This window comes from Mirounga angustirostris, unplaced genomic scaffold (assembly GCF_029215605.1).
Source record: "Mirounga angustirostris isolate CCGP_5_RB_7025 unplaced genomic scaffold, mMirAng1.0.hap1 SCAF_17, whole genome shotgun sequence".
Lineage (NCBI taxonomy): Eukaryota > Metazoa > Chordata > Mammalia > Carnivora > Phocidae > Mirounga > Mirounga angustirostris.
This window is the reverse complement of record NW_026991725.1, coordinates 45078750-45096232: the sequence shown is the minus strand read 5'-3', so window position 1 is coordinate 45096232 and position 17483 is coordinate 45078750. Positions and strand designations below refer to the sequence as shown.

Here is a 17483-nt window from a genome sequence, read left to right as displayed (position 1 = left end):
TCATGACACAGCAAAAATCTGAGATGTGACCATACGGCACCAAGAACTGGACGTCCTGTGTGCCTGTGGGCTGCTCCCTCTTGACTGTCCCCGTGGCCCGTCTCCTCGCCCTCATGCTGACCCTCCCACAGCCCGTCCTCTGTGCTGGACCAGGGCTCCGTGTCTTGCTGCGCTGAGCTCATACGGCGGCCTCGGCCTGGCTCCAGGGCACCCCTTCCCAGCACCCTCCCACCCTGTGGCCCAGCACTGGCCGTTTGTCTCTCCCCTTCGGCTCCTCTTTGCTCTTCTCTTTCCCTAAAGAGCTTGCCTGGACGCCCTGTGGACCCTGTCCTCCGGGTCCACTGAGCCCACCAGCATTGCACCTGCCTCTCTCTCGGGGGAGTGATAATATTTCTGCCCTACATTTGCAGCTCTCATGGGGTCTTGGGAGAATCTGTCTTTCACTCTGGGCTGGTACTCCAGGTGAGGGGACCACAGCTGGCTCATGTCTGTCCCTACTCGCCCCGATGACCCCCAGTGCTCAGCTGAGGGTCTTGTCCGGTTTGCGCTTAATGAATGAGCAAATGAATGGTTTGACGTTGGCAGTGACCCTTTCTCCCTCCACAGGCTCTGCAGAACATTGCTGCTATCAGCCTGGCCATCAACTACCCGAACAAGGCAACCCGCCTCTGGAATGTCGAGTGTTAGCCCTTGCTATGGCGTGCATGGAACTGGCCCATCTGTCCACAAGGACTTGAGAGCAGACATCTAAACTCATTCAGGAAAATGCCTGTGGTGTCTGTGCCCGGCTTCCCTTGAGGTCCCACTTCCACCCCAAGTGGAATGCCAAACAGCCATGCCTCCAAGAACTTGCCGCGTCCCAAGTTAGCACCTGCACGCACCACAGCACGTGAGAAAGAGCAGAGCACTACAGAGCTATTCAGGAGGGCAGGTCGTTCAGAGGGTCTGTCCCTGCGGAAGCCACAGCCCAGGAAGAGCTGAAAGGAGCGTCTCTGGAAAGGGTTCTGTCTCCGTGGAGCGGAGCTGGCTGCGCTTAGAGTCGGCCCAGAGCTGCCCTCTCAGCAGGACCTGCAGCAGCAGTGGCCTGGCCTGGGAGCCCTTCCTTTGCTCTTGCTTCTTGAGACTGGGCAGTCCACACCAAAGCCGGTGAGAGCTCGTCCTGGCCACCTGCCGGCCCCCAGGCACACACATGGCCGTCCCACAGAAGTCCTCGGGGAGAACAAGAGCCCTTGGTCACAGCCGGTGGGCCGTCCATGTGCACCGCTCCTGCTCTGACTCCCAGCACATCTGCATTTAGTTGTTTTCACATATTTCAGTTTCCACCTGACGTTTTTAGAACAGAACCACATGACTCCCCCGCGAGGCTTCACGGGGTGCCCAATGGAACGGTCATTCGGGGGAGACGCTGTTCGCGTGAAAGCTTCTGTACTTGAAGACTTGAAGTGTTAGACGAGATCTTATTTTAGAAGTAAAAAAAAAAAAAAAAAAAAAAAAACACCAAAAAACAAAGAATATATGATGATTTTATTTCTTCTCTGTGGTCACGGTTACCCGTCGCATCCACCTCTGGGACTCTGCATGCTTGCTCGGCTGTCATTGGTCTGGCAAGAATGCTGTTTTCCATTTTTTATGGTCGCAGTCTTGCCCTGAAGTGCTGATGATGATTCGCTTTCCAAAGCCATGCTTTGGAGTGTGAGGCTGGGTTGGCCCGTGGGACTCGTCGGCATGAAGAGCGCCTCGGCAGCTGCCATTTCAGGACGGCATCTGGGCCTGAGCACGTCCCCCCATGCGGGGCCCATGGAAGGTTCCTTGCAGCTAGGGCCAAGCTGAGCAGGTCAGCACCGGCACGTGACTGCTGGCTGCAGGGGTCTGGGTTGGAAGGGCCCGAGACTGCAGGTCCCAGGAGGGTCTTCCTGCAGAAGCACTCTTGCCTTCTGGGTCAGGAGGCCGAGGGGCGGCAGCCTCCTGCAGCCCTAGAGCTCGGTTCTCAGTCAAGCCCCCAAGCTGCACGAGGAGCCGTCCTGTGAGGGACCCTTCAAAGGGGACGGGGGGCAGGTCCTGGAACTTGGTGACCCAAGGCCCGTTGCCCTGACATCAACAAGGCCTGAGGCCCTGGGCCCGGTCCGGTCCCCCATGGTGTCGGGATGCAAGCAGGCTGCTACTGTGGCTTGGTAGAAACCCGTTCTGATCTTCCACTCTGCCTGCACCCCCAGAGAAGGCCCCACGTGCGTACCACCCAGACCCAGGTAGGTCTCGCAGTGCAGAGGGAGGTCACAGAGCAGGTGTCGGGGCCCCGACTCTGACGGGGTGGGGGGGCGGCCTGGAAGACAGACAACACAGCGCACTCACGCCTTCACCTTGCTGCCGTCCACAGCCCTCATGACCCGGACTGACTGACCCAGGCAGGACAGATAGGCAGGGCAGGGTCACGCCTCTGGGGGCTGTCACCACCAGCTTTGCTCTCCATCCTCGGGAGGCCGAATTGTAAATAAACGCCAGCCTCGGCCCGCTGCTGTCTGTCCTCGCCCTGGCTGTTCTGGTCTCTCTGCCCACTTTGCACAGAGCGAGCCCAGGTTCTGCTTCGCACACAGCTGCCGCTCTCCCCTGCTCGCCCCACCGGCCCGGTCGCCCTGCATCCCACACGGTCGCCACCAAGGACCCGCCACCTCCGAGACCAGCCTCCCTTTGATCCTTCTCCGAGGCAGAGTTGCCAGGCAAGAGCTAAAACCGGCGAGAATAAAGGTGTCGTGAAAACACGTGCCTGATCCATAAAGAGATTCTGACCCAAACCCTATATATTGTACAGATGGACACTGCTCCTAATGGGAGGGGTGACTTATTTTCATCATCGTTTTTAATTTGTTTTCTTACGGGTTTACGATTTTGAATCTTTCTTATTTGTTTGAAAGAAAGAATTTTGATTATATCAAGCTGAGTGAGTTCAGCCTGTAAAAAGGATGTTAAGTTGTGGGTAAAATATGCAAATGAAGAGAAATATATTGTACAAATTCTATATAAAAAAAAGTCCAACTGTGTGTGGGGTTTTTTCCTCCCCTCCCCTCTCCCCTTCCTCCCCTCCCCTCCTCTCCCCTCTCCTCCAAGCCCAAAGGGATGGAATCACTGGAATCTTGAGGACTCGGGCTTGGCAGGAACCAGAAGTGTCTCAGCTGGCCCGAGCCTGGACTGTAGCCGCGCAGGAAGCAGGCGGCCGAGGTTTATATTCACCCCGCGTCGCTCCCGCACAGCTAGCTGCTGGGAGGTTTGCACCCACACTGGCGTCCCCCGGGTCAGCTACCCCGCGCGGCTCACAGGGAGGCAGGGCTCCGGTCACAGGGCCGCCGCTCCTCCTGGCCTGCCTCTGTCCAGGTGTGGGGCTGCCGTCCGCCCGTCCTTGGGTCTTGGCTTCCTCCTCCTTCAGTCCTGCTGGCGTCCCTGGTTTGGCACCCACTGCTCTGCTCCCTCTTGGCCTCGTTCCTGGGGCCGTGCCCTGGCTTCTGTGAATTGGACATTTCGGTGGGGGCCGGACTTCACGGGCCTCCCAGGCCCCCTTGCTCCAGCTGGAAGCATCTGACACGTCTTCCTAGAGCCCCACGCTGCCTTCGAGGAGTCGGGCAGTGGCCGGGACCCAGTGTCGGCCCTCACCATCCCTGAGACCGGAGCGAGGCTCAGCAGAACGGGGTGCCCCCATCTTCGCTCTCTCCTTCCTCACCCTGTGGCCTTCGCTCTCAGAAGTCGGTCCAGAGTCCACCTGAGCCCTGCCCTGCGGTGCGGTGGGACGCGGAGAGCCGGAGCAGAGGTGCTGAGGGTCGTGCTGAAGGTCGTCTGCTCGCAGCAGCACCGGAGCAAACAGCTGAGGGCCACAGAGGCAACGCGAAGTCGAGCCTTATTAGAGCAAAGGGCACCAACCAGCCCCACCCTCCTGTGATCCAGACCTGGAGGCCGTGACGGGTCAGCCTGTGCTCACACGGGAAGGGGCAGAGCCAGACCAGCTCAGATCCGGTGCCCGGAAGCCGCCGCCACAGCTCCTACCTGCCCGTTCACTGAGCATGCGAATTCGTACAACAGAGCCCCTGGTCACAAAGCCAGGCCCTCAAACTGAGGCCGATGGAAACGCGGCCCTGTGCACCTGTGGTGCACGTGGTCACTCACCTGATGGCCCCTTCTTGCCCCTTCCCCTTCTCCCCTGCCAACAGATCCCCCTCTTTTGCAGGCTGAGATAAGGTAGGGCCTTCCGCTGACTCGGGAGGATGGTCACGCTTGATACGTCCCCTCGTTTCTATTTGCTGGGTGCTCACGTCCCAAGACCTGCCCGTTGGTGCATGTGCCCCCTAGTTCTGCAGAGAACTGAGCTAAAGTCTGTGGGGAGGTTTAGAGGAGGGGGGGTCCAGCCCCTGCTTGTTGCCTCTGGCTGTGGCGAGAGCAAGAGGCTTGGCAGTCCCACAGCTCCCTGGCCTCCAGGGGAAGCACGAGGCCGTTGGAGCAGAGGGATGAGTCCGAATCCATAATCGCATCATCTGGACAGTGAATGAGCCCTAGAGCTACCAGCCTCCGGACTGTGTGTGTGTGTGCACACGTGTGTGAGCAGGTGTGTGCGTGTGAGAGAGAGAGAATATGTTGGGGAGTCTCCTACAGCTAAAAGCCTTACTGACGCAAATGCAAGCAACAGTTTGGCTCTGAGAGGTTGAGAATGTGGGGTAGATCCGTCTCGTGACGTTCACAGGAACAGTGCATGGAACAGGAAAGACGTGACAATTCCTGGAGGCAGGCGGATCAAGCCGCAGACGGCCACAGGTGTTACCAAGGTGCCTCTCCTTTCCAGGGACTCTGGCGTGCTTGCTTGCCTTGTGCTCATGACTTTCCACACTAACCTGGCTTGAAATAGGATCCGTTCCTAGTAACTTTCCACGGGCCCTGGAAAAGCCCTTCTGTGTGGGTACGGAGCACGTATGTGCACACAAGCAGGTGGAGCTCTTCAGCTGCAAGTTGAACCCACTCCAAACGGACGTAAAGAGAATTCACCGACAAACTTGAAAAGCCCGAGGGTTGCACCTGGTTCCCCCGCCCCTCACTCCCGGGCTCTGTTTCCCTCTGGGGCTTTCACAGCCGAGGGGGTCAGCCTGACCGCCGCCCACCACACAGCCCCAGGGGAGAGAGCCTCGCTGTCTGCTCATGCGAGTGGTTAGCCGATGTTTGTCAGCCTTGACTTTGCTTCATGTTTCAAAAACTTGGGAGACCCGTGAGTTCGCAGGTAGTCCTCCCAGATCTGCTGAGCATCGCAGCATCCGTGACGACTGGGCAGAAGCTCTGCCTGGGGGGTCCCCGTGCCCGCTGCGTGACCCTCAGCTGCCCTTTGGGCAAGATGCCCCAATGTGCCCATCAGCAAGTGTGGAAATTTACCGTACCGAAGTGGAGAGAAACATCGAAAAGCAACGGATTTGAACCCGAAAGGTTAAATAGAAAAGAATGAGTATAAGACAGGAACTTGGGGCGCGTAGCATGAGGTAATATAATTCAACACAAAAAACGTCCCCGGACCAGCAGTTTTGTGTGTCAATATTGTCTGTGGGTAAAGACTATAATGTGTAATTAAAAACACATCTTTGCGCCAAATCCCACAAGCAATTACACGAGACGGAAATGGCTAGAAGTGAGTGCAGAGGTGGGCAGATCCAGTGCTAATGGGCCGGCGTCTTTCTCGACTCCCAGCAGGCTGTGTGAAAAACACGAGGCCTCCAGGACAGAGCTCCCGTCTGAGACTGGCTGTGGAGGGAGACGGTCCTGGGGCGCGCGTCCGGCGGGTTAAGCCACAGACGGCCGCAGGTGTCACCAAGGTGCTCCTCTCCTTTCCAGACACTCCGGCGTGCTCGCTTTCCTCAGGCCCTCAGCCTGCCCCCTGTTCCCGAGGGTCCCTTCTCAGTGGCAAAGCCACGCCGTGCTGATGGTGGCCCTGTGCTCCCTCTGCCCTCAGGCTGCGTGTGGACCGGGGCCTTTTCCCTCCTCCGCACGTCACAGTCAGGCTTGTCAGACGGCAACGGCCGCAGGTGGCTGGCTAGCTCTGGTCGTCAGTCAAGGGGCTCCCACCTGGGAGGAAGGGCCTTCCAGGACAAGTGTGCCCTTCAGGATGAGAAAGGGTAGCCACGGCCTTTCCCACTGTGTAAAGGCCCCAGGCCCAAGTCGTCGCCGTCTGCGGCTCTTCCCGGACTGATGGCCGGCAGGAATGCCCAGTTCCTAGAGGGACAGCCTCCACTGACAGGCCGGCCAAGCACAGCACAGCCACCCGCCCTCTGTCCGGACAAGACAGGCTCGCAGCAGTTAGCGACCACCCGCTTGTGTGCACGTACGCACGCTCCGTACCCACAGAGAGGGCCTTCTCCAGGGCCCGTGGGAGGTTCCTCAAAAAGGATCCTATTTCAAGCCATTGGATTGGACTGATGGATGTTGCGTCTCTTCCCATATAATCTTTTTGAGGGAACTTAAATCCATTCCTAGCCCTGCTGGAGGGTTAAGCAAATCACCATCCCTTATAGCCACACAGGTGATCGGACCAGGAGTGAACATCTGGCCCAAGCTACACACACAGTGGGGTGAGCCCTGGAAGTAGGGAGTTCTGTACAAGTGGACTCCCGGTCATGCCGAGCTTGCTTGAGCAGGAAACCACTCTGCGGAGCGAGGGAGTCACAGCCCTAGAGCAGCTCCTGGTGCTTGTGTTTTCCTTGGAAGTCCAGCTATTGGCCCTGCACTTTGTTTCTGGGAGATGCCCCCTTTTTACTTGAGTTAATGCGAACGGCTTTCTTGATATTTTAGGAAGCAGAAATTGGATGGTGGAAATAATCTGAATTTAGATAGTGAGGGTGGCTGTTAGAAACGGTGAACATAAAACTACTGAATTGTGTTTCACTTTTAAATGGTGGATTTTATGTGATATGAATTATAAAGACATTTAATGCAGAAATTGTATGCCATAAAACCAAATGTAACTAAGAAAAGGTTTAGAAATTCTAATCAGAATAAGAGAAGGGAAGGGATCTACCCTAGGTCTTTGGTGAAAACAGAGAATCCAAAATGCAATTGCACACTATTTTGCAGCTAATGACAGTGGAAAATATAAAAACTGTGTGTGGAGAGGGGGTGGTCAAAGTTTTATTCAAGTAAAATCCTAACTCTATGTGCATTTTTGTTGATATAAAAAGGCAAAATTAAAAGAACGAAGCACTCATGTCAAGAAGTTAGGAATAAAAAAATAAACGTAGGCAAGATAACAGAAAGGAATCGAGATTAAAAATAAAACAATGAGTTAGAGAAAAAAAGGTGGGTAAAAGTGGGTCCCAGGTGTATCAGTCACAATGATGACGGATGCACCATCCTTCCTACAAGCAGCCATCCCAGCCCTGCATCTGTGCTGAGGTAGCTGGCCCCCGGCTGCTCCTCAGGGAAAGGGAGCCTCTGAGAGAACGGGAGTGAGGCCCGCGGGCAGCCAGACGTGAAGAGTTCTGCCCACCAGGCCGTGGCTGTTAGCATGACAGCAAAGATACACGAACAACTTTGTACACAAGTTAGAACTATGGCAGAGGGGAGGAGAGCTTGCAAGCACATTAGATGCTATTTGAAAAACAACATAATGAAGTTTAATTTCTGCCTCATACTGTACCTCAGTATAAATTCCAGAGAAAGAACTATAACTGGCCGAAAAGCCCATGAAAAGATGTGTAATGTTATCTGTAATTAAAATTTACATCAAACAATTGTTTTATCCACGAGAGTGGCAGAAACTAGAAAACTCTCACGTTGTTGGTGGGTGTGCCAACAGGTGCGGCCTTCCTGGAGGTAGGGTCCACCCAAACGCTGAACGCATGCGTGTATTCTTAGCAATTTCACATCCAGGAATCTGTCCTGCAGAAACTTCAGGATGTGTGCACCAATGCTTCTCACAATGTTAGTGCAGCTTGCGTGTAAGAGCTAAACACAAAAAGACCAAACTATCCACTTGTGGAGAATCATACAAATGAGCTATGGCTCGTTTTCAGATACACCAAATTCCCAAAGCAGCACTTTTTTTAGATTTCCAGTGAGGAAACCTCCCTCTCTGTCCTCTGTCCCCTTTTCCTGTCTCGATCTCGGTCTCTCTCGATACACCATCCCACCACCCCAGTTGCCACTGTACCCACATGCTCGAGGGCAGACACAGGTGGGGCGTCTACACTGAAGGTGCTGGGTGGACAGTGAGGTGCATCCCGGGCGCCCCAGCAGCCCGCACTCTTCTTTCTCTCTCTTCTCCAGTCTGCTACCGTGAGGCAGATGTGACAAACTCTAGTGACCTGAGATGTGCTTGCCACTTTCGGTCACTGGAATCCCTTCCTTGAAGAGTTTCCTTGAGCTCTAAAATCATGCCATCCCTGAGCAGAGAGCAGAAGAAAACTTAGCCATCTGAGGACGTAGAATCAAGGAAAGGCAAGCTGGGGTTAGGAAGCAAAAAACTCAGGACAACAGAGCAGAGTCGTGGGTCAGAGGTCAGCAAAGATTACTGGCCCAATAAACAACCAGGAACTTAGGGTAGGAGAAAATAGTTCAGCACAATTTTCCTCAGTTTTAGACTGTATCAAAGATATATATCAGAAACCCCATAATATGTTTTGTTCTTTTCACCTTTGGCATACCTACTATTACTGTCCCTGTTTCTGGCCAGTAGAAGCCTGGAAAGGTCAGGGCCTAGAACACAGACGTAAGGAGGAAGATTTGGGGCATCTTTGCTTTGGGCAAGTTACCAGTGCATGAGCAGAAGCTTAGAAATGTTTCTCCTGTAAGTGCAAATGGAAGAAAGAAGCCTTTACTTAGAGCCAGGCATACCCTGGAGTCTGCAAGAAACTGCTCCAAACCATAAGAGACTCTTGACCATAGGAAACAAGCCGAGGGCTGCTGGAGGGGAGGTGGGGGGGGATGGGGTAACTGGGCGATGGACATTAAGGAGGGCACGTGATGGGGTAACTGGGCGATGGGCATCAAGGAGGGCACGTGATGGGGTAACTGGGCGATGGGCATCAAGGAGGGCACGTGATGGGGTAACTGGGCGATGGGCATCAAGGAGGGCACGTGATGGGGTAACTGGGCGATGGGCATCAAGGAGGGCACGTGATGGGGTAACTGGGCGATGGGCATCAAGGAGGGCACGTGATGGGGTAACTGGGCGATGGGCATCAAGGAGGGCACGTGATGGGGTAACTGGGCGATGGGCACCAAGGAGGGCACGTGATGGGGTAACTGGGCGATGGGCATCAAGGAGGGCACGTGATGGGGTAACTGGGCGATGGGCATCAAGGAGGGCACGTGATGGGGTAACTGGGCGATGGGCATCAAGGAGGGCACGTGATGGGGTAACTGGGCGATGGGCATCAAGGAGGGCACGTGATGGGGTAACTGGGCGATGGGCATCAAGGAGGGCACGTGATGGGGTAACTGGGCGATGGGCATCAAGGAGGGCACGTGATGGGGTAACTGGGCGATGGGCATCAAGGAGGGCACGTGATGGGGTAACTGGGCGATGGGCATCAAGGAGGGCACGTGATGGGGTAACTGGGCGATGGGCTTTAAGGAGGGCACGTGATGGGGCAACTGGGCGATGGACATCAAGGAGGGCACGTGATGGGGCAACTGGGCGATGGGCATCAAGGAGGGCACGTGATGGGGCAACTGGGCGATGGGCATCAAGGAGGGCACGTGATGGGGCAACTGGGCGATGGACATCAAGGAGGGCACGTGATGGGGCAACTGGGCGATGGACATCAAGGAGGGCACGTGATGGGGCAACTGGGCGATGGACATTAAGGAGGGCACGTGATGGGGTACCTGGGCGATGGGCATTAAGGAGGGCACGTGATGGGGTAACTGGGCGATGGACATTAAGGAGGGCACGTGATGGGGTAACTGGGTGGCTCAGTCGTTAAGCGTCTGCCTTCGGCTCGGGTCGTGATCCCAGGGTCCTGGGATCGAGCCCCGCGTCGGGCTCCCAGCTCCGCGGGAAGCCTGCTTCTCCCTCTCCCAGTCCGACTCCCTGCTTGTGTTCCCTCTCTCCCTGTCTCTCTCTGTCAAATAAATAAATAAAATCTAAAAAAAAAAAATTCTAAAAAAAAAAGGGCACGTGATGCAATGAGCACTGGGTGTTATATGCAACTGATGAATTACTCAATTCTACATCTCAAACTAATGATGCACTATATGTTAATTAATCGAATTTAAATAAAATAAGTTAAAAAAGAAGCTGCTAGAAAGATATATAAAAATAATGACCATTTTTATGGAATGTTGGCAAAATCCAAATTTAATACAAAGGGATATTCTCATTTTTCTGTTTCAAAGCCCTGAATGTAAAGAAAAGCAAGAGCATGTCAAACTTGGAATGTAGTTTTGCAAAGTGTTAAAAAAAATTACTAATCTGGGGGGAAGGCAACATGTTTCAGCCAAGAACCCATGACTGAAATTCTCCAATTAAGTCCCTCCCAGCTGAAAAAAAAGTGATCATTTTTTCAAGGTCTACTTGTGTGGGTACAGCAGTTTTGAAGCAGGTAAGGACCATTTTTCTTCCCTGAATCCTCATACAAATGGGTTCCCTGGGGCACCCTCTAAGCAAGAGATGAAGGTTATTCTCAGTTGATTAAACTAAGTGGAGCTTCATGGGGGAAATGGGGTCTATAAATTATTGAGAGCAGAGTTACAGTGAATAGACACATGGTAACAAAGCTCTCCTGCCGGTCAGAGAGGGGCAGCATTCAGGGCAGCCCTTCCTTGTGCCTGAAACTTCTGCTTTGCAGAACACAGTTCAGCTACTTCTCCCCCCACCCGCCCTGTCATTTTCCTGTCTGGCCAATACCCGGTCACACTGACACGTGTAGCCCACAAGGACACAGCTGTGATCATCCTCCCGGAGCATTCCCGGTCCCCTGCCCCTGCTCCGGCCAACCCTGCACACCCCTAGTCCTCCTGAGCATCCTCTGTAGTGACACAGCTGTGATCCTCCTCCTGGAGCATTCCCGGTCCCCTGCCCCCCGCTCTGGCCAACCGTGCACACCCTGAGTCCTCCTGAGCGTCCCCTGTAGTGACAAGCTGTGATCATCCTCCTGGAGCATTCCCGGTCCCCTGCCCCTGCTCTGGCCAACCCTGTGCACCCCCAGTCCTCCTGAGCGTCCCCTGTAGTGACAAGCTGTGATCATCCTCCTGGAGCGTTCCTGGTCCCCTGCCCCTGCTCTGGCCAACCGTGCACACCCCGAGTCCTCCTGAGCGTCCCCTGTAGTGACACAGCTGTGATCCTCCTCCTGGAGCATTCCCGGTCCCCTGCCCCTGCTCTGGCCAACCCTGCGCACCCCCAGTCCTCCTGAGCATCCTCTGTAGTGACACTTGTCACACCATGTTGTCATGTGTTGTCTCTCAGTCTGTCCTTCCTGTAGGAGTAGATCTCTCTCACAGCTGCCTGGCTGGATGACAGGTGAGTGATTGGTTTCAGGATCTTTTGTCCTGGGATAGCAGGTACCCTTCAAAACCCTGATGGGCAGGGTGAGTCTCTGTCCCTCCGTGTGCCCCCAGCCTCGGTGGAGCAGAGGGCCCAGGACAAGGGTTTTGAGAGTCCTCCTAGATGAAGTTTGTTCTGTGAAGGTGGATTCCTTCTGACGTCATTAGGTAACCACATAACGTGGCCGTCACTGTAAGACAGAAAGCACGCTACTGTATTGTGTTCTACTCGCATACCGTGGCTAACAGAGTCAACACACGCTCACACTCACACGTTCACACTTACACCTCCGTTTCTGAGCATCAGTACCATGTAAACTACAGTGAATTCACACTGGGCAGCAGACATGTAGATGTGCCATTAAAGGTATAAATAGAGGAGGATGGATATGGAGTTCTGGCTAAAACGATGGAAGTCCTTGCCTGTGGGGGTGAAGAAATCAGATTCTACCCAGAAGGTGCTACGTTCTAGTCAAAGGAGTGACATGATAATATTACCTTTTAGAACAGGGATCAGCACAGACTCTTCTGTAAAGTCTTCTGTAAAGATTTTCTGTTAGGCGTTGCGATCCACGTGGTCTCTCTGACGATGACTCCACTCTTGCATTGTGGCTTGAAAGCAGCCACAGACTGTCCATAGCTCATGTTCCAGCCACACTTAATTTACAGAATACAGGGGGAGGTCACATTGGCCCATGGGTGGTAGTTTCCCACACCCCAGATTTGCAACCTGATGGACGGTGGGGGAGAGGGCTCTTATTCTGAAATGGCAACGTGGGCGTACACTGGGATCTATGCTGCCTGACCCCGGCCCCTAAGCTTGCAAGATGATAGCGAGACTGACCAACAATTAAGGCCTAGGAACTCCCCCTCATTTATCTGAATGCCGCGAGCTTCCCATGAGATGTTTGTCTGTGGTTGAAGTACATGTAGGTATGGTTTTGCTGAATATGTCCCCATTGCATGGAGGGTACATCTTGCGGGGTATATACCACGCAGACGGTCATCTTGTTCAGGCCAAGACCGTGAACACATTTACGGTTCTTGTGAGTCAGTGGAGGACCTAGCACGTGTGGGCTTCAGGACAAGTTCGATTCAGCCCTCAGCAATGTTATCGAGCCCCTGGCTTCCTGGGCCCTCTGTGGGGCTGGCACTGGCCTCACCTAGGCCACTTCTGCAGTCGTGATGGAAAAGCCCCCGGCCTGGGTGGTCCACCCCATGCTTTGCTCTGCAGGCCAAGACCCGAGTTTCCTGCCACCTCACTGGCTGGGACCAGCTCACATGCCCATGGATGAGCCAATCCCTGGAGCCAGGGAGTGGGGCCGTGGAGACTGGTAGAGGTTGTTAGGTCCTCTGTTGTAACGACTTTTCTGATTGCTGTGGTGGCAACATCTTCTCTGATGCATCTGTTGATAAAACGAGTGTTGATTTCTGGTAGTGAGTGGGTCCAAGGTGCTGGCTTAGTACCTAGCACCTCAGTCCCAGCACCTCAGTTCTACTCTACTATTCTGCAGACACAATGGCTGAGAATGAGCAAAGCTGATGGAAACTGGTCTGGAATGCACAAGGTAAGGGTGTGTGTGTGCGGGGGGTATGGGGATTGGGGATAATAGCTCTGGCCAACCTGTATCTCCAATTTACCTAGATTCAAGAAGGAGAGAGGAATCCGTGGTGTTTCACCGTCAATAATTTTGCAGATGAAGAATATGCCTTTTGTATGGAGTATGATAAGACTTGTTCAAAGTATTTTCCAGTTGGTACAGAAGTTGGGGAGAGCGGCACCCTCTATCTGCTAGGATAGGCGCGAGAGGTTGAGTGCTCTCAAGAAGGTGTCTGGCTTTCGCAGGGCTCACTGTGAGCCTGCACACAGGACCGACGAGGACAGTTAAAGGTTTTGTTCTAAGGGTGGCGTATTGGAAGAATGTGGCGCACATTGTAATCCTGGGAAGAAGACAGATCTGGAGTCCACTGTGGAGTGACTTCGTGAGAGTGGTGGTGATCTGCAGCATCTGGCTAACGAGATGTCTGTCTTTTATTAAGTTATGGGTGTGGTTTCTGTGACTTTGTCCTAACAGCTGGGATTTCCAAGGAGTGGGATTTTTTTTATATCACTGTAACAGTTGGTCCCCCGGGGGTGGGCAAGTCCTGTTCGGCTGCTGAGAAGTGTGCCTCTAGCGGTTGGAGTGTGTATTACAAGTCTATAGGTAAATCGTGGGGTGGTTACAGTGGTTGGCAGGCTATTGTTGTTGATGATTTTTATGGGTGGATTCCATAGGATGAGATGTTAGATCTTAAGGATAGGGATCCTCATTAAGTGCCCATAAAGAGTGCTTTTTCGACAGAGTATCCCTCGCAGGAGGAATTAGCTGAGGGCAAGGATCCTCTTGAGGGTCTCAAGGCCCAACCTCCTCAGGAACAGCTCCAGCACCAATAAAGAAGCATCTCCTTGCCCAGGCAAAAAAAAAAAAAAAAAAAAAAAAAAAAGAGTGCTTTTTCAGAGTTTAATAATAGATATATTTTTATTACTTCTAATAGCCCTCCTTGTACTTGGAATTCCAATGAGCAGTGCATTACCATGTTGTCTGCATTGTATCCGTGTGTTGATGAGGATTTGAGAGTGGAAAACGTTGGCAATGCCTCCACATACTGTACACTGGAACATCCAAATAATAAAATTTTATTTCTGACAACAAAATAGGAAGTATCCTCCTGTGATTCTTAGTTTAAACCAGGGGAGGGGGCTCTCTTTTGGTACTGGTAATGAGTACCATAGTCCTTCCTAGGGAACATTATCAGATTCTATCGGGAACTTGGTCTTTGTTGTTGTGGAAGAATCAGGAGTCGACAAATTATTTGTCTCCTTTTTCATTTTCTATGGACATTTCCACAATATTTGGTTTCACACCTCTACCACTGTGAAATCATCCCAAATTTGGCACCAGCTCACCCTTCTATGCAGAGGGCATGTTTGAACCAAGAAAAAAAAAAAAACAAAAAACAAATAGCATCTGGGTGACTGGGAAACTCTAGGGTCAGAATGCTGTTGGTAGGCAGTTACTGTGACCCTAAATTCTGAACAAGCTCCTGACACCCAGACTAAATAGATTTCAGATTTAGAAACTTCAGATAGAAATTTTGTGTCCATGATGACAACTGAAGAACATGTGTAATCCCTAAACCTAACGCTAACCCCTAACTTTAACCCTAAAACCTAACGTGACCCTAAACACCAAACTGGAACCCTGAATCCCAAACCTGAAATTGAACCCCACACCAGAACTCTGAACCAAGCCCTGAATCCAAGCCCTGAACCACAAACCCAAACCCTGAACCCGAAGTCTGAGTCATGAGCCCTGAACCCAAACCCCAGCAAGAACCCAAACCCCAAATTTGACCTTGAACTTTATCCCCTAAGCCCTAAGTCTTAAACCCTAAATCATAAGCCTAAAGCCCTAAACTCTAAATCTAACCAGTACCCTCACCCTCACCCAAAACCCTCACCCTCACCCTGATCCTAAACCCAAACCCTGACCTAGAACTCTGAGCCAAACCTGAACCCAGACCCAAACCCTTAACCACACTTTGTTTATGCATTCGCCACTGATGGACATTTGCATGGTTTCTACCTTTTGATTATTGTGAACATTGTTCAGGTTGCGGGCTAGGGTTAGGGTCCTGGGTAAGGGTCAGGACCAGGCTTGAGATCAAGTTTGGGTCAGAATCATGTTCAGTCAGGGCCAGGGTCATGTTCAGTGGCACTGTTTGGGTCAGGGACTGTTGTCCTTCCATATTGTTTCCAATTAATTGTTCCTTAGCTATATTTGGAGAAGTTTGGGGGATATTGGGCTCCATTCAGCTTGAATTTTCAGAATTTAATGGCTTTCGCTGGACCCAGGGAGCGAGCAGGTGCTTCCACTGAACGCTGAGCTCACCTTGTCCTGCACTGCGTCCCCCGCCTGCAGAGGGCGCCCGACCCCAGCTCCCGCCCGGAGCCCGGCCTGCGCAGCCGCTGGGACAGGAGCCGGACCTCAGAACCTGATGTGGAGGCTTCTGGGGGCCGTGGGGCCGCGTCCGCGCTGACAGGAGCCCGGCCTCCTCAGGACCCGCTGCGGAGGCTTCTAGAGGACGTGGGGGCGGCGTCCACAAGGACAGGAGCCGGGCCTCCTCTGAATCTGATGTGGAGGCTTCTGGGGGCCGTGGGGCCGCGTCCACGCTGACAGGAGCCCGGCCTCCTCAGGACCCGCTGCGGAGGATGTGGGGCTGCTTCCAAGCTGACAGGACCCGCAATGGAGGACGTGGGGCGGCGTCCACAAGGACAGGAGCCCGGCCTCCTCAGGACTCGCTGTGGAAGCTTCGGGAGGACATGGGTCCGCGTCCATACCCACAGGACCCGCTGTGGAGGCTTGTAGAGGACACGGGTCGGTGTCCACGCTGACAGGAGCCCGGCCTCCTCAGGACCCGCGGTGGGAGGAGAAGGTGAGGAGAAGCCGTCTGAGGGGGACTGCTGAGGGGGTCCGCGCTGACAGGACCCCGCGGAGGAAGGGCGGGTGCACAGACTGGGGGGTTTCCGTGGCTTCGTGTGCGGTGCTGCGCGCGGGGCTTGTCGGGCCTCCGCTCTTGGGCCTCGGACCTGCCCCGGCGGCCCACGCGTCTGTGTTTATGCGCGCCCGGATTCGGTTCCGGGGGCTCCTCCGGCAGTCTGTGGTTGGGGGGCGGCCTCCCGCCGCGGTGCTCGTGCTCCCCCGGCCTCGGCCCTGCGGGGTCCTCCGCGCGTCCACACCCGCTTCAGGGCTGTTGGTTCGGTGTCTGTGAAGACCCGGCTGGAAGTTGGGCAGCGACGGCGCGGACTCCGTAGACGGCTTTGGGCAGAGTAGACATTTTCACAGAGCCGGTTCTTCCGTGAGCTCAGAGTGTCTCCCCGTCTCCGCGTGTCTCCCTCGATGCCTGTCATCAGTGTCTCACGTGTGTGTGCGTGTGTGTGTGTGTGTGTGTGTGTGTGTGTGTCGGAGAACAGGCCTGTCACCTGGTCAGTATTTCAGGAGAAGGTGGGGGGGAGTAGATATTTTCACAGTGTCCGCTCTTCCGTGAGCACAGGGTGTCTTCCCGTCTCCGCGTGTCTCCCTCGATGCCTGTCATCAGTGTCTCACGTGTGTGTGCGTGTGTGTGTGTGTGTGTGTGTGTGTGTGTGTCGGAGAACAGGCCTGTCACCTGGTCAGTATTTCAGGAGAAGGTGGGGGGGAGTAGATATTTTCACAGTGTCCGCTCTTCCGTGAGCACAGGGTGTCTTTCCGTCTCCGTGTGTCTCCCTCGATGCCTGTCATCAGGGTGTCAGAGAACAGGTCCGTCACCTCCTTGGTTAAATGGATTCCAGGGTATAGTGTTCTTTCTGATGCAGGTGTAAATGCATTGTTCTCTGTACTTCTGATAGTTTGTTATGAGCACATAGAAATGCAATTGATTTTTGTATGTTGGTTTTGTTTCTTGCAAATTTATCGAATTTATTAGTTCTGTTAATCTTAAACTAAAACTGCCAGTTATTTTACCAGCAAAATGGGTTTATTTGGGAATAGCAGAGACTTGCAATCCGGGACAAGCAAGCTACGGCCACATCACAAGTGCAAGAAAGAAAGGAGAAAAACATTATTTCTTGGGGAAGGTGGGGGAAGTTGGGAGGGTTGTTTTGAAGGAAAGTCCACTGGAGAAAAGCAGGGGTTCAGGTGATGGAGGGTTGTCACCTGCTGAGCTGCAGGGGTGGTGGGTTTCTTGGAGGAGGTGAAACCTACATCTTCCCCTCTGCGGCCTGTAACTGATGAGTCTCTCCTGTGGAGGTTTCTAATGTTGGGTCTGTAACTGACAGTTGTTCCTGTAACCGACCCTGAGTGGCAGGCTCCCCCCTCCAGCCTCCCCTTCTGGCGACCCCAGTCCACTTTCCTGAGGCTTCCCTTCATGCATTTTCACCGTTCTAACCAGTTTTTGGTGGAGCACTG

General features: G+C 53.5%; 1 protein-coding gene across 4 annotated transcripts in view; it reads left to right on the top strand.

The window, feature by feature from the left end:
- ZZEF1 (zinc finger ZZ-type and EF-hand domain containing 1) overlaps positions 1–1495 on the top strand; it is a 101906-nt gene extending 100411 nt beyond the window's left edge. For all 4 annotated transcript variants that reach the window (XM_064583084.1, XM_045890151.3, XM_045890150.3 and 1 more), the window contains one exon: positions 607–1495. In XM_064583084.1, the coding sequence (XP_064439154.1) occupies positions 607–687 (81 nt within the window). In that variant the 3' untranslated portion in view covers positions 688–1495. The remainder of the gene's footprint in view (positions 1–606) is intronic.
- Positions 1496–17483: the final 15988 nt, after the last annotated feature.